This window comes from Manis javanica, chromosome 4 (genome assembly GCF_040802235.1).
Source record: "Manis javanica isolate MJ-LG chromosome 4, MJ_LKY, whole genome shotgun sequence".
In the NCBI taxonomy this organism is placed as follows: domain Eukaryota; kingdom Metazoa; phylum Chordata; class Mammalia; order Pholidota; family Manidae; genus Manis; species Manis javanica.
Genome location: NC_133159.1, coordinates 100,566,412 through 100,592,165, shown reverse-complemented (window position 1 = coordinate 100,592,165; position 25,754 = coordinate 100,566,412). Strand labels below are relative to the sequence as shown.

At 37.9% G+C, this 25,754-nt stretch overlaps 1 protein-coding gene across 5 annotated transcripts in view; it reads right to left on the bottom strand.

Annotated features, from left to right (window-relative positions):
* Positions 1-25,754, bottom strand: part of WDR47 (WD repeat domain 47) — a 100,359-nt gene that overhangs the window by 56,499 nt on the left and 18,106 nt on the right. For 3 of the 5 annotated variants that reach the window (XM_037001561.2, XM_037001562.2, XM_073234457.1), the window contains exons 2-3: positions 20,626-20,792; positions 18,395-18,478 (exon numbers count right to left, since the gene is read on the bottom strand). In XM_037001561.2, coding sequence (XP_036857456.1) covers positions 18,395-18,478; positions 20,626-20,783 — 242 coding nt within the window. In that variant the 5' untranslated portion in view covers positions 20,784-20,792. Of the gene's footprint in view, positions 1-18,394; positions 18,479-20,625; positions 20,793-23,372; positions 23,563-25,754 lie in introns of those variants that run through there. The other 2 variants (XM_073234456.1, XM_073234458.1) reach the window with 2 other exon arrangements.

Sequence of the window (25,754 nt, the reverse complement as noted above, 5' to 3'; positions counted from 1 at the left end):
GATGGGAATACCTCAGGAGAAAAGTTATAAATAAAAGGAAATTCTGAAAATAAAAGGTACAATATCCAAAATGAAAAATTCACTGTTTATAAGCAGATTGCTCAGAGCAAAAAAAGGGTCAGTGAACAGTGAAGGTAAATCAACAGAAATAATCCAGAACTGAAGAATACACGGAAAAAAATGGTTTAAAAAAAATGAGCAGGCGGAGCCAAGATGGCGGCGTGAGTAGAGCAGTGGAAATCTCCTCCCAAAAACACATAGAGCTATGAAAATATAACAAAGAAAAATCTTCCTAAAATAGAGACCACAGGACACAGGACAACATCCAGACTACATCCACACCTGCAAGAACCCAGCGCCTTGTGAAGGGGGTAAGATACAAGCCCCAGCCCGGCGGGACCCGAGCGCCCCTCCCCCCGGCTCCCGGCGGGTGGAGAGAAACCGGAGCGGTTTTTTTTTTTTTTTTTGGCGAGCGCTTTTTGGAAGCCTTAGAGGGACGGGCCCCCGTTGCTGGGGAGGCAGGGTGGCGGGACCGGTGAGGAGGTGCCTGGGAACGGCGCCGGAGGACAAAGAATATCCTGCGTTTCTCCCTGCGAGACCTGGGGGCGGGTGCCTGAGACCGGTGCCTGAGGACGGAGGAGGTCGCGCGTTTTTCCCCTTTTTTTTTTTTTCTCTTTTTGGCGAGCGCTTTTTGGAAGCCTTGAAGGGACGGGGACCCCAGTGCTAGGGAGGCACGGTGGCGGGACTGGTGAGCGGGTGGCTGGGACCGGCGCCTGAGGACAAAGAATATCCCCCGTTTTTCCCTGCGGGACCGGTGGGCGGGTGCCTGAGACCGGCACTTGAGGACAGAGGAAATCGCGCGTTTTTCCCCTTTTTTTTTTTCTCTTTTCTGTGAGTGCTTTTTGGAAGCCTAAAAGGGACAGGGACCCCGGTGCTAGGGAGGCAGGGCGGCGGGACTGGTGAGCGGGTGCCTGGGACCGGCACCTGAGGACAAAGAATATCCCGCATTTTTCCCTGTGGGACCGGTGGGTGGGTGCCTGAGACCAGCACCTGAGGACGGAAGAAATCGCGCGTTTTTCCCCTTTTTTTTCTCTCTTTTTGCCGAGTGCTTTTTGGAAGCCTTGAAGGGACAGGGACCCCGGTGCTAGGGAGGCAGGGCAGTGGGACTGGTGAGCGGGTGCGTGGGACCAGTGCCTGAGGACAAAGAATATTGAGCGTTCCTTCCCTGAGGGACCGGTGGGTGGGTGCTTTTTGGAAGCCTTGAAAGGACAGGGACCCTGGTGCTAGGGAGACAGGGCAGCAGGACCAGTGAGCGGGTGCCTGGGACCGGCACCTGAGGACAAAAAAAAAAAAAAAAAAAAAAAATCGCTTGTTTTTCCCCTTTTTTTCCTTTTTTTTTCTCTTTCTTTCTGTTCCCTCTCTCATTGTTGCTGCTGTTGTTTTGGTTTGGAGAGTGCTTTTTGGAAATCTTAAAGGGGCAGGACAGGTCACTTAGACCAGAAGCAGGGAATCTGGGGATCTCTGGGCACTCTAACCCCCTGGGCAGCAGGGAGCACAGAGGCCCCTTACGGAGATAAATAGTCTCCTGACTGCTCCCCCTCCAACGGGGCTCCACCATTTTGGAGGAACAGCCCCAGCCAGGCCAAGCCCACAGCAACAGCGGAGATAAACCCCAAAGCAACTGGGCAGGAAGCAGAAGCCCTGTCTGCGCGCAGCTGCCCAGCACAAGCCACTAGAGGTCGCTATTCTCCCAGGAAAAGGCTACAAACCAACAAGAAGGGAAGCTCTTCCAGCGGTCACTTGTACCAGCTCTGCAAACTATCTCTATCACCATGAAAAGGCAAAACTACAGGCAGACAAAGATCACAGAGACAACACCTGAGAAGGAGACAGACCTAACTAGTCTTCCTGAAAAAGAATTCAAAATAAAAATCATGAACATGCTGACAGAGATGCAGAGAAAAATGCAAGAGCAATGGGATGAGATGCAGAGAAAAATGCAAGAGCAGTGGGATGAGATGCAGAGAAAAATGCAAGAGCAGTGGGATGAAGTCCGGAAGGAGATCACAGATGTCAGGAAAGAGATCACAGAAGTGAAACAATCCCTGGAAGGATTTATAAGCAGAATGGATAAGATGCAAGAGGCCATTGAAGGAATAGAAGCCAGAGAACAGGAACGTATAGAAGCTGACATAGAGAGAGATAAAAGGATCTCCAGGAATGAAACAACACTAAGAGAAATATGTGACCAATACAAAAGGAAAAACATTCGTATTATAGGGATACCAGAAGAGGAAGAAAGAGGAAAAGGGATAGAAAGTGTCTTTGAAGAAATAATTGCTGAAAACTTCCCCAAACTGGGGGAGGAAATAATCGAACAGACCATGGAATTATACAGAACCCCCAACAGAAAGGATCCAAGGAGGACAACACCAAGACACATAATAATTAAAATGGCAAAGATCAAGGACAAGGAAAGAGTTTTAAAGGCAGCTAGAGAGAAAAAGGTCACCTATAAAGGAAAACCAATCAGGCTAACATCAGACTTCTCAACAGAAACCCTACAGGCCAGAAGAGAATGGCATGATATACTTAATGCAATGAAACAGAAGGGCCTTGAACCAAGGATACTGTATCCAGCACGACTATCATTTAAATATGATGGTGGGATCAAACAATTCCCAGACAAGCAAAAGCTGAGGGAATTTGCTTCCCACAAACCACCTCTACAGGGCATCCTACAGGGACTGCTCTAGATGGGAGCACCCCTAAAAAGAGCACAGAACAAAACACACAACATATGAAGAATGGAGGAGGAGGAATAAGAAGGGAGAGAAGAAAAGACTCTCCAGACAGTGTATATAACAGCTCAATAAGCGAGCTAAGTTAGGCAGTAAGATACTAAAGAAGCTAACCTTGAACCTTTGGTAACCACGAATCTAAAGCCTGCAATGGCAATAAGTACATATCTTTCAATAGTCACCCTAAATGTAAATGGACTTAATGCACCAATCAAAAGACATAGAGTAATAGAATGGATAAAAAAGCAAGACCCATCTATATGCTGCTTACAAGAAACTCACCTTAAACCCAAAGATAAGCATAGACTAAAAGTCAAGGGATGGAAAAACATATTTCAGGCAAACAACAGTGAGAAGAAAGCAGGGGTTGCAGTACTAATATCAGACAAAATAGACTTCAAAACAAAGAAAGTAACAAGAGATAAAGAAGGCCACTACATAATGATAAAGGGCTTAGTCCAACAAGAGGATATAACCATTCTAAATATATATGCACCCAATACAGGAGCACCAGCATATGTGAAGCAAATACTAACAGAACTAAAGAGGGAAATAGACTGCAATGCATTCATTGTAGGAGACTTCAACACACCACTCACCCCAAAGGATAGATCCACCGGGCAGAAAATAAGTAAAGACACACAGGCACTGAACAACACACTAGAACAGATGGACCTAATAGACATCTATAGAACTTTACATCCAAAAGCAACAGGATATACATTCTTCTCAAGTGCACATGGAACATTCTCCAGAATAGACCACATACTAGCTCACAAAAAGAGCCTCAGTAAATTCCACAATATTGAAATTCTACCAACCAATTTTTCAGACCACAAAGGTATGAAAGTAGAAATAAATTCTACAAAGAAAACAAAAAGGCTCACAAACACATGGAGGCTTAACAACATGCTACTAAATAATCAATGGATCAATGAACAAATCAAAATAGAGATCAAGGAATATATAGAAACAGATGACAACAACAACACTAAGCCCCAACTTCTGTGGGATGCAGCGAAAGCAGTCTTAAGAGGAAAGTATATAGCAATCCAGGCACACTTGAAGAAGGAAGAACAATCCCAAATGAATAGTCTAACATCACAATTATTAAAACTGGAAAAAGAAGAACAAATGAGGCCTAAAGTCAGCAGAAGGAGGGACATAATAAAGATCAGAGAAGAAATAAACAAAATTGAGAAGAATAAAACAATAGCAAAAATCAACGAAACCAAGAGCTGGTTCTTTGAGAAAATAAACAAAATAGATAAGCCTCTAGCCCAACTTATTAAGAGAAAAAGAGAGTCAACACAAATCAACATAATCAGAAATGAGAATGGAAAAATCACGACAGACTCCACAGAAATACAAAGAATTATTAAAGACTACTATGAAAACCTATATGCCAACAAGCTGGAAAACCTAGAAGAAATGGACAACTTCCTAGAAAAATACAACCTTCCAAGACTGACCAAGGAAGAAACACAAAAGTTAAACAAACCAATTACAAGCAAAGAAATTGAAACAGTAATCAAAAAACTACCCAAGAACAAAACCCCGGGGCCGGACGGATTTACCTCGGAATTTTATCAGACACACAGAGAAGACATAATACCCATTCTCCTTCAAGTGTTCCACAAAATAGAAGAAGAGGGAATACTCCCAAACTCATTCTATGAAGCCAACATCACCCTAATACCAAAACCAGGAAAAGACCCCACCAAAAAAGAAAATTACAGACCAATATCCCTGATGAATGTAGATGCAAAAATACTCAATAAAATATTAGCAAACAGAATTCAACAGTATATCAAAAGGATCATACACCATGACCAAGTGGGGTTCATCCCAGGGATGCAAGGATGGTACAACATTCGAAAATCCATCAACATCATCCACCACATCAACAAAAAGAAAGACAAAAACCACATGATCATCTCCATAGATGCTGAAAAAGCATTTGACAAAATTCAACATCCATTCATGATAAAAACTCTCAGCAAAATGGGAATAGAGGGCAAGTACCTCAACATAATAAAGGCCATATATGATAAACCCACAGCCAGCATTATACTGAACAGCGAGAAGCTGAAAGCATTTCCACTGAGATCGGGAACCAGACAGGGATGCCCACTCTCCCCACTGTTATTTAACATAGTACTGGAGGTCCTAGCCACGGCAATCAGACAAAACAAAGAAATACAAGGAATCCAGATTGGTAAAGAAGAAGTTAAACTGTCACTATTTGCAGATGATATGATACTGTACATAAAAAACCCTAAAGACTCCACTCCAAAACTACTAGAACTGATATCGGAATACAGCAAAGTTGCAGGATACAAAATCAACACACAGAAATCTGTAGCTTTCCTATACACTAACAACGAATCAATAGAAAGAGAAATCAGGAAAACAATTCCATTCACCATTGCATCAAAAAGAATAAAATACCTAGGAATAAACCTAACCAAGGAAGTGAAAGACTTATACTCTGAAAACTACAAGTCACTCTTAAGAGAAATTAAAGGGGACACTAATAAATGGAAACTCATCCCATGCTCATGGCTAGGAAGAATTAATATCGTCAAAATGGCCATCCTGCCGAAAGCAATATACAAATTTGATGCAATCCCTCTCAAATTACCAGCAACATTCTTCAATGAATTGGAACAAATAATTCAAAAATTCATATGGAAACACCAAAGACCCCGAATAGCCAAAGCAATCCTGAAAAAGAAGAATAAAGTAGGGGGGATCTCACTCCCCAACTTCAAGCTCTACTACAAAGCCATAGTAATCAAGACAATTTGGTACTGGCACAAGAACAGAGCCACAGACCAGTGGAACAGATTAGAGACCCCAGAAATTAACCCAAACATATATGGTCAATTAATATTTGATAAAGGAGCCATGGACATACAATGGCAAAATGACAGTCTCTTTAACAGATGGTGCTGGCAAAACTGGACAGCTACATGTAGGAGAATGAAACTGGACCATTGTCTAACCCCATATACAAAGGTAAACTCAAAATGGATCAAAGACCTGAATGTAAGTCACGAAACCATTAAACTCTTGGAAAAAAACATAGGCAAAAACCTCTTAGACATAAACATGAGTGATCTCTTCTTGAACATATCTCCCCGGGCAAGGAAAACAACAGCAAAAATGAGCAAGTGGGACTACATTAAGCTGAAAAGCTTCTGTACAGCGAAAGACACCATCAATAGAACAAAAAGGAACCCTACAGTATGGGAGAATATATTTGAAAATGACAGATCTGATAAAGGCTTGACGTCCAGAATATATAAAGAGCTCACACGCCTCAACAAACAAAAAACAAATAACCCAATTAAAAAATGGGCAGAGGAACTGAACAGACAGTTCTCCAAAAAAGAAATACAGATGGCCAAGAGACACATGAAAAGATGCTCCACATCGCTAATTATCAGAGAAATGCAAATTAAAACTACAATGAGGTATCACCTCACACCAGTAAGGATAGCTGCCATCCAAAAGACAAACAACAACAAATGTTGGCGAGGCTGTGGAGAAAGGGGAACCCTCCTACACTGCTGGTGGGAATGTAAATTAGTTCAACCATTGTGGAAAGCAGTATGGAGGTGCATCAAAATGCTCAAAACAGACCTACCATTTGACCCAGGAATTCCACTCCTAGGAATTTACCCTAAGAACGCAGCAATCAAGTTTGAGAAAGACAGATGCACTCCTATGTTTATCGCAGCACTATTTACAATAGCCAAGAATTGGAAGCAACCTAAATGTCCATCTGTAGATGAATGGATAAAGAAGATGTGGTACATATACACAATGGAATACTACTCAGCCATAAGAAGTGGAAAAATCCAACCATTTGCAGCAACATGGATGGAGCTGGAGAGTATTATGCTCAGTGAAATAAGCCAAGCGGAGAAAGAGAAATACCAAATGATTTCACTCATCTGAGGAGTATAGGAACAAAGGAAAAACTGAAGGAACAAAACAGCAGCAGAATTACAGAACCCAAAAATGGACTAACAGGTACCAAAGGGAAAGGAACTGGGGAGGATGGGTGGGCAGGGAGGGATAAGGGGGGGGAAGAAGAAGGGGGGTATTAAGATTAGCATGCATGGGGGGGAGGGAGAAAGGGGAGGGTGGGCTGCACAACACAGAGAGGACAAGTAGTGACTCTACCACATTTTGCTAAGCTGATGGACAGTAACCGTAATGTGGTTGTTAGGGGGGACCTGATATAGGGGAGAGCATAGTAAACATAGTATTCTTCAGGTAAGTGTAGATTAAAAATTTAAAAAAAAGAAAGAAAGAAAGAAAGAAAAGGGGGATTACTCCTTAACAGGATAAAACTATTGGTAAATCAAAGATCAACGCATGCTTTAAATATCCTTAATGTTGATCACTTAAAGGGTGTCAGATGATCAGCTATGGAGGTACTCTTTTCTGATAATATTCCTTTCTCTTAATTAAAAAAAAAAAAAAAAGCAGTTACTGTGTGCTGACCTCCAATGAGTTCTGCACAGTGGTATAGAGGGCATGTCAAAGTGTGGGCAAAGGGTCTGTTTGTTTCTAGGCAGAAGATCAAGGCCTAGCTTGGATACCCAGAAAATGAACTAAGATACGATATGAGGAGGAGCATCCGGCATCAGCACTCTCTGGAGGACTCGTGCCGGGGGATGATCATCAAAAAGCCTCCACAGGGATCCGGACGATGCTGCGGTTGTGGCTGCATCCAGCCCACCGTCTCCTGGAATTGCCATAAGAAGGAGGAGGGAGATGTCTAGGCTGGCATGTGCATACAGTGAGACAACGAATTTGACTGGATCTGTACTGTTGGAACTCAACCAGGAGTTGGGAGGGGTGCAAGTTGTAGCACCCCAAAATCTCATGACTATAGACTATCTATGGTTAAAAGAACATATGGGATGTGAACAGATCCCAGAAATGGGCTGCTTTAATTTGTCTGATGGTTCAAGTACAGTTCGAAAATATCCATCATATCATAGATAAATTTTCACAAATGCCTAGGGTGCCTAAATGGTTTTCTTGGCTTCACTGGAGATGGCTGGTAATTATAGATTTGCTTTGTTTATGTCACCGTATTCCTATTATGTTAATATGTGTGTGCAAATTAGTTAGTAGTTTAAAACCTGTACATACTTAAGGTACTATACAAGAAGATATGTCAAAGAAATAATCAATCCTCCCAAGTTTCCTTCATATGCTACATCTATAGCTTTTCTTCTTCCTTCCTAATTACAAACCTTAAATAGAATTCGTGCCTCATATCGAATTTACCGAGTATCATAATTCCTCCAGGTGGTAAAGATACCTCGAGACAAGTGCTGGGCATAGAAGCCACAGGGCATAAATCTGCAAAGAAGTTAAAAGCTAACCTTTGCAAACAATATGGCTTCTCTCTCACTTACCAACTTTACATTTCCCTGTATGGCCCCGGAAGATGACTGGTTAGCCAGAGACGGGTAAGATTCCTCAAGGGAGGAACAACCTAAGACAGGCACAGTCGCAGGGGGGCCATCAGGTGAGAATTTGGGGATCAACAGAGGTGAGGCTCAGAACCTCACCCCCCCTGCTTTGAGAGAAATCTTCTGCATCCGTGGATGTCTTGCTGCCCTTGTCTAGCCTGGATTAATACTTAGTCCATAGGCACACACCTGATCATCTGATCATCTACATTTGCCTTCTTACAGCACTAAACTATGTTTTCTACCTTTATCTTGCATCTACCTACCACTTCAGCATTTTATTAAAAATAAAAATAATAATAATAATCATAGGAGAAATGTGGGATCAACATATAAATCAAGTACAAAAATCAAATGAATATTCATATTTGACCTGATGGTTTATAGGTCATATTGCATGATCAAAACCGAAAGTTTCTGTGATGAATGCCCTTGTACTGTTCACCATGTAAGAATTTATTCACTCTGTAAGAATTCGTTCACCATGTAAGAACTTGTTCGTTATGCTTCAGAAGATTGGAGACTGACGAGAATTAGGCTTGAGATGGATTAATGATTGTACATTGAGCATTGACCCCCCTATACTGAATTTTATTGTTGTTAACAACCATTTGATCAATAAATATGAGAGATGCCCTCTCAAAAAAAAAAAAAAAAAAAAAAAAAAAAATGAGCAGAACCTCAGACCTATGTGACAGTATCAATCTGTCGGACTTGTGTAATCGGAGTCCCACAAGGAAAAGAGAAAGAGCCAGAAAAATAAATTGGAGAAATAATGGCCAAAGATTTTCCAAATTTGATGAAAAAAACAAATTTACAAACTAAAAAGCTCAGCAAACCACAAGTGCAAAAAATACAAAGAAACCTCACGTTAGCACATAATAAACTGCTCAAAGCCAATAACTAATAAAATCTTGTGCTTGCAAGAGGCAGGGGAAATGTTATAGATGTTGTATACCTATTGGTTTGTATATCAGATTTTCAATTCATTAAAGTACATACAACTTGTCCTCCGGAAGTGCTCCAACTCAATGGGATGAAGTTTACTATTTTTTAGGAAAGGTAATAGTCTTTTTTTTTTTAATTAACATGTTACTGATACACAATTTTCGAGGCAGGATTCACATGAGCAACACTGGTTACTACATTCCCCCTATTATCAAGTCCCCTCCATATACCCCGTTACAGTCACTGTCCATCAGCATAGTAAGATGTAACAGAGTCACTACTTGTGTCCTCTGTACGATACTTCCTTCCCCGTGCCCCCCCTATATTATGTGTGCTAATCATAATGCCCTTAATCCCCTTGTCCCTCCCTTCCCATCCACACTCCATAGTCCATTTCCCTTTGGTAACCATTACTCCATTCTTGGGTTTTGTGAGTCTGCTGTGGTTTTGTTCCTTCAGTTTTTGCTTTGTTCTTATACTCCACAGATGAGTGAAATCATTTGGTACTTTCTTTCTCTGCCTGGCTTATTTCACTGAGCATAATATCCTCTAGGTTCATCCATGTTGTTGCAAATGGTAGGATTTTTTTTCTTCTTATGGCTGAATAATATTCCATTGTGTATACATACCACCTCTTCTTTATCCATTCATCTACTGACAGACACACTTAGGTTGCTTCCATTTCTTGGCTATTGTAAATAGTGCTGCGATAAGCATAGGGATAGGGGTGTAAATATCTTTTGAAACTGGGATCCTATATTCTTAGGGTAAATTCCTAGGAGTGGAATTCCTGGGTCAAATGGTAGTTCTATTTTTAGTTTCTTGAGGAACCTCCATACTGCTTTCCACAATGGTCGAACTAATTTACATTCCCACCAGCAGTGTAGGAAGGTTCCCCTTTCTCCACATACTGGACAGCATTTGTTGTTGTTTGTCTTTTGAACGTTGGCCATGCTAACTGGTATGAGGTGATATTTCACTATGGTTTTAATTTGCATTTTTCTGATGATTAGTGATATACAGCATTTTTTCATGTGCCTGTTGGCCATCTGATTTTCCCTTTGGAGAACTGTCTGTTCAGATCCATTGCCCATTTTTTAATCAGGTTATTTGATTTTGCTTGTTGAAGTGTGTGGGCTCTTTATAAGTTTTGGACGTCAACCGCTTATTGGATATGTCATTTATGAATATATTCTCCCATACTGTAAGATGCCTTTTGTTCTACTGATGTACTCATTAGCTGTATAGAAGGGTTTTAGGTTGATAATAGTCCTACTTGTTCATTTTTGCTTTTGTTTCCCTTGCCTGAGGAGATATGCTCATGAAAATGTTGCTCGTGTTTATATTCAAGAGAGTTTTGCCTATGTTTTCTTCTAGAAGTTTTGTGGTTTCATGTCTTACATTCAGTTCTTTGATCCATTTCTAGTTTATTTTTGTGTATGGAGTTAGACACCAATCCAGTTTCATTTTCTTACATATAGCTGTGCAATTTTGCCAACACCAGCTGTTGAACAGACTGTCATTTCCCCATTGTATGTCCATGGCTCCTTTATAGTATATTAATTGGCCATATATGTGTGGGATTATATCTGGGTTCTCTATTTTGTACCCTTGATCTATGGGTCCGTTCTTGTGCCAGTACCAAATTGTCTTGATTACTGTGGCTTTGTAGTAGAGCTTGAAGTTGGGAAGTATAATCCCTCCTGCTTTATTCTTCCTTCTCAGGATTGCTTTTGGTATTCAGGGTCTTTTTTGGTTCCATATGAATGTTAAAACTATTTGTTCCAGTTCGTTGAAGAATGCTGTTGGTATTTTGATAGGGATTGCACTGAATCTGTAGATTGCTTTAGGCAGGATGGCCATTTTCACAATATTAATTCATCCTGTCCAAGAGCATGGGATGAATTTCCATTTATTAGTGTCCTCTTTAATTTCTCTCAACAGTGCCTTGGAAAGAAGGATAAAAACCACATGATCATCTCCATAGATGCTGAAAGGCATTTCACAAAATTCAACATCCATTCATGACAAGAACTCTCAACAAAATGGGTAGAGGGCAAGTACCTCAACACAATAAAGGCCATATGACAACCCACAGCCAACATTATACTTAATAGTGAAAAGCTGAAAGCTTTTCCTTCAAGAACAGGAACAAGATCAGAATGCCCACTCTCCCCACTTTTATTCAACATAGTTCTGGAGGTCCTAGCCACGGCAATCAGATAAAACAAAGAAATAAAAGGCATCCAGATTGGCAAGGAAGAAGTCAAACTGTCCCTGTTTTCAGATGACACGATATCGTACATAAAAAACCTTAAAGAATCCACTCCAAAACTACTATATTTAATATCTGAATTCAGCAAACTTGCGGGATACAAAATATGCAGAAATCTGTTGCATTCCTATACAATAATGATGAATTTACAGAAAGAGAAATGAGGAAAACAATTCCATTCACAACTGCATCAAAAAGAATAAAATACCAAGGAATAAACCTAACCAAGGTAGTGAAAAACCTATACCCTGAAAACTATGGGACACTCTTAAAAGAAATTAAAGAGGACACTAATAAATGGAAATTTATCCCATGCTCTTGGGTAGGAAGAATTAATATTGTGAAAATGGCCATCCTGCCTAAAGCATTCTACAGATTCAATGCAATCCCTATCAAAATACATACAGCATTCTTCAATGAACTAGAGCAAATAATTCTAAACATCATATGGATCCACAAAAGACCCTGAATAGTCAAAGCAATCCTGAGAAGGAAGAATAAAGCAGAGGAAATTATGCTCCCTGACTTCAAGCTCTCTACAAAGCCACAGTAATCAAGACAATTTGGTACTGGCACAAGAACAGACCCATAGACCAGTGAAACAGACTAGAGAGTCCAGGTATAAACCCAAGCATATATGGTCAATTAATATATGATGAAGGAGCCATGGATATACAATGGGGAAATGACAGCCTCTTCAACAGCTGGTGTTGGCAAAACTGGACAGCTACATGTAAGAGAATGAAACTGGATCATTGTCTAACCCCATACACAAAAGTAAACTCAAAATGGATCAAAGATCTGAATGTAAGTCATGAAACCATAAAACTCTTAGAAAAAAGTATAGGCAAAAATCTCTTGGACATAAACATGAGCAACTTCTTCATGAACATATCTCCCCTGGCAAGGGAAACAAAAGCAAAAAAGAACAAGTGGGACTATATCAAACTAAAAGGCTTCTGTACAGCAAACAATACCATCAGTAGAACAAAAAGACATCCTATAGTATGGGAAAATATATTCATAAATGACAGATCCTATAAAGGGTTGACATCCAAAATATATAAAGAGCTCGCACACTTCAACAAACAAAAAGCAAATAATCCAAAAAAAAAAATGGGCACAAGATCTGTACAGACACTTCCCCAAAGAAGAAATTCAGATGGCCAATAGACACATGAAAAGATGCTCCACATCGCTAATCATCAGAAAAATGTAAATTAAAACCACAATGAGATATCACCTCACACCAGTTAGCATGGCCAACACAGGAAAGACTAGGAAGAACAAATGCTGTCAAGGATGTGGAGAAAGGGGAACCCTCTTACACTGCTGGTGGGAATGTAAACTAGTTCAACCATTGTGGAAAGCAGTATGAAGGTTCCTCAAAAAGCTCAAAATAGAAATACCATTTGACCTAGGAATTCTACTCTTAGGAATTTACCCTAAGAATCCAGCAGCCCAGTTTGAAAAAGACATATGCACTCCTATGTTTATCACAGCACTATTTACAATAGCCAAGAAATGGAAGCAACCTAAGTGTCCATCAGTAAATGAGTGGATAAAGAAGATGTGGTACATATACACAATGGAATATTATTCAGCCATAAGAAGAAAATAAATCCTACCATTTGCAACAACATGGATGGAGGTAGAGGGTATTTTGCTCAGTGAAATAAGCCAGTTGGAGAAAGACAAGTATCAAATGATTTCACTCATCTGTGGAGTATAGCAACAAAGAAAAAACTGAAGGAACAAAACAGCATCAGATTCACAGAACCCAAGAGTGGACTAACAGTTACCAAAGGAAAAGGGACTGGGGAGGATGGGTGGGAAAGGGAGGGATAAGGGGGAAAACGGGGCGTTATGATTAGCACCCATAATGTACAGGGGAGGGGACATGGGGAAGGCAGTATATACAGAGAAGACAAGTAATAATTCTATAGCATCTTACTATGATGATGGACAGTGACTGTAATGGGATATGTGGAGGTGACTTGATAATAGGGGGAGTCTAGTAACCATGTTGTTCAAGTAATTTTACATTGATGGTATCAAAATTTAAAAATTAAAAAATATATTTAAATAAATAAATGAGTGTCTTGGTGTTTTCATGGTGTAGGTCTTTCACTTCCTTGGTTAGGTTTATTCCTAGGTATTTTATTCTTTTTGATGGAATTGTTCTCCTGATTTCTCTTTCTGCTAGTTCATCGTTAATGTACAGGAATGCAACAGATTTCTGTGTATTACTTTTCTATGCTATAAACTTCCTGAATTCATATATTACTTCTAATAGTTTTGGAGTGGATTCTTTAAGAGTTTTTTATTTACAATATGATGACATCTGCAAACAGTGACAGTTTAATTTCTTCTTCCTTACCAATCTGGATGCCTTTTATTTCTTATGTTGTCTGATTGTCATGGCTAGGGCCCCCAGTACTATACTGAATAAAAGGGGGGAAAGTGGCATCCTTGTCTTGTTCCTTATCTTAGAGGAAAGCTTTCAGCTCTTCACTGTTAAGTATGTGGGCTTAGGGTTTGTCATATATGGCCTTTATTATGTTGAGGTACTTGCCCTCTATACCCATTTTGTTGAGAGTTTTTAACATGAATGGGTGTTAAATTTTCTTGAATGCTTTTTCAGCATCTATGGAGATGATCATGTGATTTCTGTCCTTTTTATTGATGAAGTGGGTGATATTGATAGATTTTCAAATGTTGTGTAGCATACTTGCATCCCTGGAATAAATCCCACTTGATCATGATGTCTGATCCTCTTGATGCATATTTGAATTTGATTTGCTACACTTTTGTTGAATATTTTTGCATCTATGCTCATCAGGGATATTGGTCTGTAATTTTCTTTTTTTGTGGTGTCTTTGCCTGGTTTTGGTATTAGAGTGATGCTGGCTTCATAGAATGAGTTTGGGAGTAGTCCCTCTTTTTTTTTTTTTTTTTTTGGAAAACTTTAAGGAGAATAGGTATTATGTCTTCTCTAACTGTTTGACAAAATTCAACAGTTAATCCATCTGGCCCGGGGGTTTTGTTCTTGGATAGTTTTTTTGATTACCAATTCAATTTCACTGCTGGTAATTGGTCTGTCCAGATTTCCTGTTTCTTCCTGGGTCAGTCTGGAAAATTGTATTTTTCTAGAAAGTTCTTCCTTTCTTACAGGTTGTCCAGTTTGTTACCATATAGATTTTCATAGTATTCTCTAATAATTCTTTGCATTTCTGTGGTGTCCGTTGTGATTTTTCCTTTCTCATTTCTGATTCTGTTTATGTGTGTAGATTCTCTTTTTTTCTTGAAAAGTCTGGCTGGGTTTTATCTATTTTATTTATTTTCTCAAAGAACCAGTTCTTGGTTTCATTAATTCTATTGTTTTATTCTTCTCAATTTTATTTCTTTCTACTCTGATCTTTATATGTCCCTCCTTCTATTGACTTTAGGTCTCATTTGTTCTTCTTTTTCCAGTTTCAATAATTGTGAGTTTAGACTGTTCATTTGGGATTGTTCCTTCCTTCTTTAAATAGGCCTGGATTGCTATATACTTTCTTCTTCAAACTACCTTCTCTGCATCCACTGACGTTGGGGCATTGAGGTGTTGTTTTCATTTGTCTCCATATATCGCTTCATCTATGTTTTAATTTGGTCACTGATCCATTGATTATTTAGGTGCATGTTGTTAAGCCTCCATGTGTTTGTGATCCTTTTTGTTTTCTTTGTACAATTTATTTCTAGTTTCATACTTTGGTGATCTGAGAAGTTGGTTGTTACAGTTTCAATCTTTTTGAATTTGCTGAGCTTCTTTTTGTGGCCTAGTATTCTGGAAAATGTTCCATGTGTCTTGAGAAGAATGTGTATTCTGCTGCTTTTGGGTGGAGTGTTCTATAGATGTCTGTTAGGTCTGTCTGTTCTAAGGTATTGTTCAGTGCCCCTGTGTGCTTACTTAATTTCTATCTGGTTGATCTGTCCTTTGGAGTGAGTGGTGTGTTGAAGTCTCCTAAAATTAAGGCATTGCATTCTATTTCCCCCTTTAACTCTGTTAGTATTTGTTGTACATATTTGGGTGCTCCTATGTTGGGTGCATAGATATTTATAATGGTTATATCTTCTTGTTGGATTGACCCCTTTATCATTATATAATGTCCTTCTTTATCTCTTGTTACTTTCTTTGTTTTGAACTCTATTTTACCTGATAGATTATTGCAACTCCTGCTTTTTTCTCCCTATTGTTTGCATGAAATACCTTTTTCCATCCCTTCCCTTTTAGTCTCTGTATGTCTTTGGGCTTGAAGTGAGTCTCTTGTAGGCAATATATAGATGGGCCTTTCTTTTTTATCCATTCTGTAACTCTATGTCTTGATTGGTGCATTCAATCCATTTACATTTAAGGTGATTATCGATAGGTATGTACTTAATGCCATTGCAGGCTTTGGATTCGTGGTTAACAAAGGTTCAAGGGCACCTTCTTTACTATATACCTTAACTCACCTATTACGCTATTATAAACACACTCTAAAGATTCTTTTTTTTCCTCCCCTTCTTCCTTCTCCTCTCTTTGTATGTTAGGTGTCATATTCTGTATTCTTTGTGTATTCTTGACTGACTTTGTGGGTAGCTGATTTAATTTTACACTTGGTTAGTATTTAAATGGTCTGCTTCCTTTGCTGTGGTTTTTTCTCTGGTGACAGCTATATAGCCTTAGGTGCACTTCTATTTAGAGCAGTCCCTTTAAAATACCCTGTAGAGACGGTTTGTGGAAGGTAAATTCCCTTAACTTTTGCTCATCTGGGAATTGCTTAATCACTCTTTCAAATTTAAATGATAATCTTGCCAGGTAGAGTATTCTTTGGTTGAGGCCCTTCTGTTTTATTGCCCTGAATATATCATGCCACTCCCTTCTGGCCTGTAAGGTTTCTGCTGAGAAGTCTGATTGTAACCTGATGGGTTTTCCTTTGTAGGTGATCTTTTCTCTCTGGCTGCTTTTAATATTCTGTCCTTGTCCTTAATCTTTGCCATTTTAACTATTATGCCTTGGTGTTGTCTTCCTTGGGTCCCTTGTGTTGGGAGATCTGTGCACCTCCATGGCGTGAGATACTATTTTCTTCCCCAGATGGGAAGTTCTGAGCAATTATTTCCTCAAATACACTCTCTATCCCTTTTTCTCTCTTCTTCTTGTGGTACCCTATAATACGAATATTGTTTCATTTGGATTGATCACACAGTTCTCTCAATATTCTTTCATTCTTAGAGATACTTTTTTCTCTCTCTCAGCTTCTCTATATTCCTGTTCTCCAATTTCTATTCCATTTCCTGTCTCCTCTACCTCATATAATCTGCTTTTAAATCTCTCCATTGTTTCCTTCATTTCAGTAATCTCCCTCCTGAATTTGTTCCTTAGCTCTTGAATATTTTCCTGTAGGTCCATCTACATGCTTATGATTTTTATTTTGAATTCTTTTTCAGGAAGACTGGTGATTTCAGTCTCACCAAGCCCTCTTTCTGGTGTTTGCAGGATTTTGGATTGAACAAGGTTCTTCTCCTTTTCATAGCCCTGGAGCAATGGGAGTGGTCAAAAGCAAGGGGCGCTGTTGTCAGCCAGGAGGACAAAGTCCCTTCCTGCTTCTCAGTCACACTGCCCCTGTCCGCTGTCTGTGCTGGTTAACCGTGCACAGGGAGCAGCCTCTGGGTTAACCCCCTAAGCTGCCGTGGGCAGGGAAGCATTCAGGATGGCCTAGGGCAATGGCAGGGGTCACAGACAAGCGGCATATGTCTGCTGCGAGGACAAAGCCTTTTTGTGCTTCCCAGTCACTGTGCCTGTCTCCACTGTCTGAGCCAGTTAGCTGCGTGCCAGAAGTGGCCTCTGTGCTAATCACCTATACTGCTGTAGGCGGGTTGGCCCTCAGGATGGCCTAGGGCAATGGAGGAGGTCGCAGGCAAGCAGCTTGGTTGTTTGTAGGAAGGGCAAAGCCTTTTCATGCTTCATGGTCACCATGCCTGTCTCTGGTGTCTGGGCCAGTTAGCCGCATGCAGGGAGAAGCCTCCGCATTAAGCTGTATAGTTGCTGTAGGCATGGCTGCCTTCCAGCTGGTCTGTAGCAATAGCGCAAACAGTGGGTTTGCATGCAGGTACTGGTGGGGAGGAAGGAACAACAGGCTGCTTATCATGGTGGAGAACCTCAGGGCTGCATTTCCAACCAAGGGGATGGAGCACCTGAAGCTCCTGAAAGTTCCCAACCTGCTGGGCTGAGTATGCCAGGTCAATTTTGTCCACCTGTTCCTTCTTCTAAACCCTTGCCCCTTTAGCAGCCTTCTGACTGTTGAGCAGTCTTTTAACATATCTGCTTTTCTTTTGTCCCAGGACAGCAGGTTGTGGGAACCTGTTCATAGTCTTAGTCTCTGACTTTGGTTTTCAGCCTCTCTAATCTCCAGAGCACCATGCAATGTGGGTCTGTTCTAGTGGGGTAGATTTCTAGGGCTGGGTATTTAACAGTCCTGTGCTTCCACTCCCTCCCCCCTCTGAGTCTCTTCCTCCTGCCAGTGAGCTGGGGTGGGGGAATGCTCGGGTCCCGCCAGGTCACGGCTTTTTTACTTTACCCTTTTCCAGATGTTGACTTCTCCCAGATGTAGCCCTGGCTGGTGCACTCTTACTTCTGGTCACTCTTTTAGGAATAGTTGTACTTGCTGTATTTTCAAACTATATGTGGTTTTGGGAGGAGATTTCTGCCACACTTTTCATGCCACCATCTTTTTCCCCTCCAGGACCCACCCTCAACACAATCTTTTTAAAAAATATTTATTGATTGTTTTTGTTTTACTAAGCTTCTACCAATGATCACATACTAAAAAGTTCAGATGAAATCTTACCTTTTTTTGTCAAATTTTTCCATACATTCTAGAGGCTGAATGAACTGAAGAACTTCATCCCATTGACCATCAAGGATTAGCTGCCTATATAAAGAAAACTCAGTTATGTTATCAAATTTGGGTTATGCTAACTAAAAGCAGAATAGATGACAAGACAGCATTAAAACTTCAATCTGAAGTCTGTAATGAGATTAACATCTTCCTTGGTCCCTCAACCACTATAATAAAATAAAATTTTTTTACAACTTATTTGTAACAACATACACTGTATGAGAATTTGTGAATCTACAACCACTCCTCATTCCAATACATATATGATTTTTTCACATCTGTAAAAACAGTCAACTAAATATAAAAGTTCCTTTATTCCTCATTCATTTTACAGTGTTAAAGCTATTCTGTATTATTTAGGGGACAGTGTGTGGATGTTTCAGTTTCTCTAAATTAGTGGTTCTCAACTGGTTGTGATTTTGCTCCCAGGAGACATTTGGCAATGTCTGGAGGCATTTTTGGATGCCACAACTGGCAGTTCTACTGGCATCCACTGGGTATAGGTCAGAACACCGTTAAACATCCTACAGTGCACAGGACAATCCCCAATGCCCACAGCAAAGAGTTATCTGGCCCCAAAGGTTGACTGGTGCCAAGGTTAAGAAATCCCACTCTAAATTGTGAATTCTTCATTTTGAGGCATTTGACACTAAAGTTTACACTCTGATAATAAAAAGAGCAAGGAATAAGATCAGTTTTCATCCCACTGTAGTTGTCTGTGGGAACTCACAAAAGTTACAAGGCATTCTTATTGCTGCTCTTCTTTTGTAAACAGCAATTTCTCTACTTTCAGATTTTTAGAACAATAAAACTTAAAAAAGGAGGGATGGACAGGAAGATTTACATAGGATTGTCAACTTTTGATTCTACAAAAAATAAAATAAAAATCAATTACAATATACATCATAGTAATTTTATAAAGGGACATTTTAATATTTGAAAAATAGGAAGGACACAATTTAAAAGGCCAGCTGTTTGAGATTAACATGTTCAGTTTAATGAAAAACTTGTTTTTCTATAATTCTTTGCATTTCACCTCAGACCAGGAAAACTTCATCACAAATCAACAGGTTCACAGAGGGGGATATTTGAGAGCTGCTGATAAATTCCAGGAGCAGCAGTTCTTGAAAGACATTGCCAGAAGACTACCACGTCAGTACTGGATCCTGACTCTTATCACTAAGCTGCCTGAAGATGGATGACATTCATAACACCAAACACAGGCAAGTGCAATGAGTTTAAATAAACTCCCCTAATATATTAAAGCTTTTTTTTCTAAGTTGCTTTTCCATAACTTAGGAACATTTCATTTCTTAAGGCTTTCCAAGTCACAAAATGCCACATGTCCAAGAATCTGTACTCCTTGTCAAGGATATTTGTATCACATAAGTACAGAATACATTTTTGTCTGGAAATTTTGGTTTTTCTTTTTCTGTCCAATCAAGTTAGAATATATTTAGCTTCCCATTTTTGCAAACATATTAATTCCCTTTTGCTCTGTAATTCTATCTCCAAGAATCTCATTTTAAGGAAATCATCCAAGACAGAGAAAAAGTCATATGTATAAAAGATAGTAGAACATTTATTTAAGAAAAATTAGAAACTTGGAAACAATTTAATTGTCTAAAACTAGAGGAACCATCAGAAAATTAACTAAACTGAAAAATTTTAAGGTATAAATTTGTAACCACAAAGAGAATTCTTATGATACTAGTGGATAAAGCAGAATACTAAGTTACACATGCAACAGAATTGCTGTTATTTTTTAAAATATGTGTAGAAAATTATCAGTGGTGTGTTTGGGTGGTAAGGTGATTTTTCTTTTTTCTTTTTCTATACTTTTTCTATAGTGAGTATGCCTGTGGCCAAAAAAATGGTATTTCAGAAATATTTTATCTTTCCAGAATCTCTGACTTCTTAGTCAAATATTTTTTATGATAATGTCACAAGCGGTCTTTTTTTGTGACTTTTTTAAAAAGCAGACTGGAGCTTACTACTGAAAACATTATTTTGTAAATCTTCTACTATAAAAACAAACCTTTTTAAAATTACATTTACATAGCCTTCTCATGATTATAAAGATCTACCTGTGCTGTACATATTACCTTATTAATACTTAATATTTCTTTGAAGGAGCTACCTCCTCCACATTAAACTTCACAGTACTAATGAAATCATACCTCAGGAAAAGCATATCATCTGAAAATAGGCCATTTATGACTCCACTTTCCTTTTCAAGGGCCAACATACTAATGTGAAGCTTCTTTGAATTCAAGAAGTCTAAAATTAGCTTAATAATTTCAACCTCTTTCACATTCACTGTTTCTTCAGCCGTCATGTTGATAGCCTAAAACATTAAACAGAACAAAAACAAAACAAAAATTAGTTCTATTCTTTTATTTCTAAGTGTTATTAACTGTCTGGAAACTACACATAACAAGTTTCTTAGAAATATTTAGTCCAGATATTTTGAAGTGAAATTAATTTAATATTTATCAAAACTAGTTATTCTTTGAAGGTGTGATAAAAGTATGGCTATGATTTTTTTTCAAGTTGTTATCTTTGAGAGATACACATTAGAATATTTTCAGATTAAATGATATAAAATCTGTCATTTGTTTCAAAATAATGAAAGAGCAGAGTGGGAGGTGGTAAAGATGAAACATAAATAATCATAACTACTAAAGTAGGGATTATGGGTAAATGGAGGTTCATTATATTGGCTATGGTCTAAATGTTTGTGTCCTCCCAGAATTCATGGTGAAATGGTAACTCCCAAAGTGATGGTATTAGAAAATGGGGCCATTGAGAGGTGAGTAGGTCATGAGGGCTGAACTCATAAGATTGGGATTAGTGCCCTTATTAAAGAGACCCCAGAAGGCTGGCTCAATCCTTCTGCCTTGTAAGGATATCATGAGAAGTCAGCAGTCTGCAACCAGGAAGAGGGCCCTCATCACAACCTCATCATGCAAGTACCCTGATCTTGTACTTCCAACCTTCAGAACTGTGATAAATTTCTGCTACTTATAAGCCACCTAATCTATGGTATTCTGTTATAGCAGCTAAAACAATATTATTGTCTTCTCTTACACATATTTAAAATTTTCTACAATAAAGAATATTTTCAAAACTAATCAAAACATGTTATGTCCTAAATACCTTGCCCTAGGTATGTCTTAATACATTCACTTGATAAACACTTACTGCCTTTTCTCTGTGAGAGACACTGTCCTGTACTCCAGAGATTGGCCCTGACCTTAAGAAGTTTATAGCCTGGCAGCAACATACAAAATATTGTACCCTGCACATTGGAGCCAAACAAAACAAGGCTGATTTAAATTTGCAATGTTAAGTCATATTGGTACTATCAACCTAAATATCAAAGATAAAAGGATATATCAACTCTCTATAATTCCTTCTAACTTTTGCCTTTAAGTCTGCAATAATAATTGAAATTTTCTTAATGAATTCATAAAGATTTAGAACTAGAAGGAATTCTGAAGATCATTAGGTCAACATTCTCATTTTACAGATGAGGCCACATATATTAAATCATCCAAGTTGTTGCAGTTTTCAAATTTTAAGGCTCAGAGCAATATAAAAGACTATCATGCTGAACGGACTAGCAGCAATTCTACTCACTAAATTCTCATCGCATTTCAGAACTGTCTCCCTGAGATTACTCCTATGATTAGCACAATGATTAGTGATTTTAGCATTCCCCAAATCTTCAGACAATCCATACTAGCAAAAGAATGGTTTTTATCAATTTAACTCTGCCTTTTCTCTGTGGGAGACACTATCCTATACCCCAGAGACTGGCCCTGACCTTAAGAAGTTTATAGTCTGGCAGCAACACACAAAATGTTGTACCCTGCACATTGGAGCCAAACAAAACAAGGCTGATTTAAGTTTGCAATATTAAGTCATATTGGTACTATCAACCTAAATATCAAAGATAAAAGATACATCAACTCTCTATAATTCCTTCTTTTACCTTTAAGTCTGCAATAATAATTGAGATTTTTTTTAATGAATTCATAAAGACTTAGCTCTAAGCTTCTTACAGGGCACTCACTTATATCACTATGTACCAACCATGAAAATTGAGTGCAAAATTGAGATATTTTTCTAATGTTTTTCAATATACCCAATGACATTAAACATTTTGTAGGCCTCATATTATTCAATACTCAGTCTAAATATGAAGTAACTCTGGAGTTACCAAGAAACAATGGCAATAGTCCCACTTTAAATCATAACTACATGCTTAATGCCGCCATCACTTCTGGTCAACAAAGCCTAGAAGAAGAAACACATTCTTGTTCATACAGATTCTACACTGATTTGACATTTAAATTTTGGATTCAGAAAACATACCCTAATTAACCTAGAATTCGGCAGGGTTGATTTTTTTCTTAATTAATCTCAAAAAGACAAGTTTTAATTCTATACTATGAAATTCCCCATAGAAAGGTATGGTATTTTAATCACCCTGTCCAGAATTTTAATTTTTAATAAGCTTAACTATTGCTGGATATAATATAAAACATAGGTAGATGCTTAATGACTGTATCTTAGAATTGTTGTTTTCCAGCTACCCTGTTACTGAAAAGTTTGTAGAGTCTCCCCAAATCCTAGATACATAATTTAGAAATTAGGTACACTATATACTTATGTTTTTTAAAGATAACATAGACAAACATGAAATTCATGAATATTTTTTAATCTCCTTCAACTATTAATCACTACAAAGCTAAAATTTTTTTCTAATTCAGAGGAGTAGGATAATAAATGCTGCTTCTCCCTCCTCAGCGGGGCTGTCGATCAGTAGACAACTAAAATTATCTTTTAAAATGAGATGCACAGTACATATTAAATGTTTAATGTTAGTTGAATTAAGATACAAAAATCAATGAAGAAATACCTCTTAAAAAGTAGATAATTTGTTTCCAACTGTTCTAAGGGCCATTCAAAAGGATAGAGTTCTGACCCTTCAATCTGACTGTTTAGCCAAAGTCAGCTCTGACAGCATCTTAGGTAGACCCGCAACTGATGGCACATATGAACAATTACCAGGCAGAATTTATGTAGGGTCAACAATAAAGTGTATTCCACTGAAAACAGAAAACAAAGTGGAAAAAAATCAGAATGTTTCAGTATTTCCATATTAAATGACAGCTTTACCCATAAAAAAAAACTGGAAGAACATCTCCATGGATTTTCCTTTAAGAAATAAATTTTTACTTATATAGAATATCTGAACTACGTGAGATAAGGAAACAAAAGTTTTCTTTCACAATATAGTACATCTGGAAACCAACTGGAAGGTGGTTAGAATTTTAGTATTTAGCTACAATTAATATCTATAGAAAGTAAATTCCAGGTAGGGTCTCTATGTGGACTTCAACTGATTGCTATCTTAATGAAACAAAATCAGAAGGATGTCTTAAGGGGCAAGAAATAAAATTATTTTAGAAGTCTAAGAATAAGAAGAAAAAAGAAGTGATGTCAACAAACATACTGACTTTTGTGTATATTTCCATACATGGATATGGAAAAAGTTTCATGAAAATAACTTTTAAGTGGTAGCTTTCTAACCAAATATAAATAGATACATTTAAATGTTCCTTTGCAGTGAGGTTACTTTACTTACTTATAATATAGATTATGAAGAAGAAAAATACACAAGGCTAAGAGTGATTCAGAAGTATAAGGTTAAGGAATTAGGATACAGCCATTATAAATTTTATAGTCAAGGAAAAAGTGCATAAGAAAGGCTCCATAAATCTCCAACTCCATCCCATACAATAAAAACCATTCCCTACAATCTTCCAAGTATTACAGAATGCCTAATGATGAACATGTTTTATGATTCCAGTTTACAGACAAAAATGCAATAAGGAAATGAAATACTGTAAAGCCTTTTTAAAAAACCTTCAATAAAAATATAAAATTGCAACATCTACATCTTTTCCTTTAAAAAATGGAGAAAAAATTTGCTAGCTATCTTTTTAATAAAATAGCATTTCAAAAACTTATGTTACTTCCAGGTCATTTCATTATAAATGGTCCTTCAGGAATAATAAACGTGATGCTGCAAGTCACTTCATTTTTATGGGCCTCAGTTTCTTCATATATAAAAGAGGAGGGTTAGTTTGGGTAATTTCTAGGAGTTCAAGTTTTGTAATTTGCTTTAACTCACATTTCCGTAACAGGAAGTATATATTCTTAGAGGGTAATAGCAAGTCTGGGATAATCAGAAGTCTCTATTCTATTAGATCGGATTAAATAGAGGGAAGAAAATAGATTTGTTTTAGATCATTTCAGAAAACAAAAGGAAAAGCCCTTCTAAATGCAAAGTTCTATCATGCCCGCTAATCAGCTAACATTTGTAACATGGATGCAGCATGTGTCCCTTCTTAACTGTTGACAGCCGCTCTCTATTCATCAATTATTTTAATTTACCTTCTGGAACTATGAATGATTTTGGCCTAAAGAACAGGCCAAATTATGTTTAAAGCAGGTGCAACTTTATAAAGTCACAAAAAGAAAAGAATTCAACTAACATAAACCATAGGTTATGTATATGCATAAAATATCTCTGGAAAAAGACAAAAGAAATTGATAAAACTGGCTGTCTCCAAGAAAGAAAACTGAATAAAGAATAGGAGTAGAAAGAAGACTTTTCATTATATACTCTTCTGTACCTTTTGAATTTTGTACCATGTACAAATATTACCTAATCAAAATATTTCAAAACAGTATGAAACATAAGTAATGAATTTCCAATTGCAACTGAAAGAAATTAGTAACACAATGAATATATTTATTATGTATATAATGCAGTAATAACATTTCAGACTGATTTGTATTTCTTTATAACTCAAGACTCTTCTCATATCTGATTCAAATATTATTTCAATCTCTATAAGATTATTTTTATTTCCATATTCAAACTCATATTTTTAAAAACAAGTTAATTACTGAAGTACTAAAAATTTATGAAATAAGCAAAAACTGTTCTTGAATCAGAGTACATAATTAAGTCACATAACCCAGAAATAGTAAAGAAAAAAATTACCAAGTTTACCACTAAAATATAAAATATAAATCTTTCATTTAATAGAAGTTGCCATAAAGTTACAAGACAAGGGACAAACTAAGACTAAATATAAAACGTATAAACAGTTAAATGATTACCATTTAGAATATATAAATAGCAAGATCAAATCAATACCCTTCCAAAAATTTCAGCTGAACAATGAGCAAAAAATACAGGCAATTCATGGAACTACAAAGTACCAAT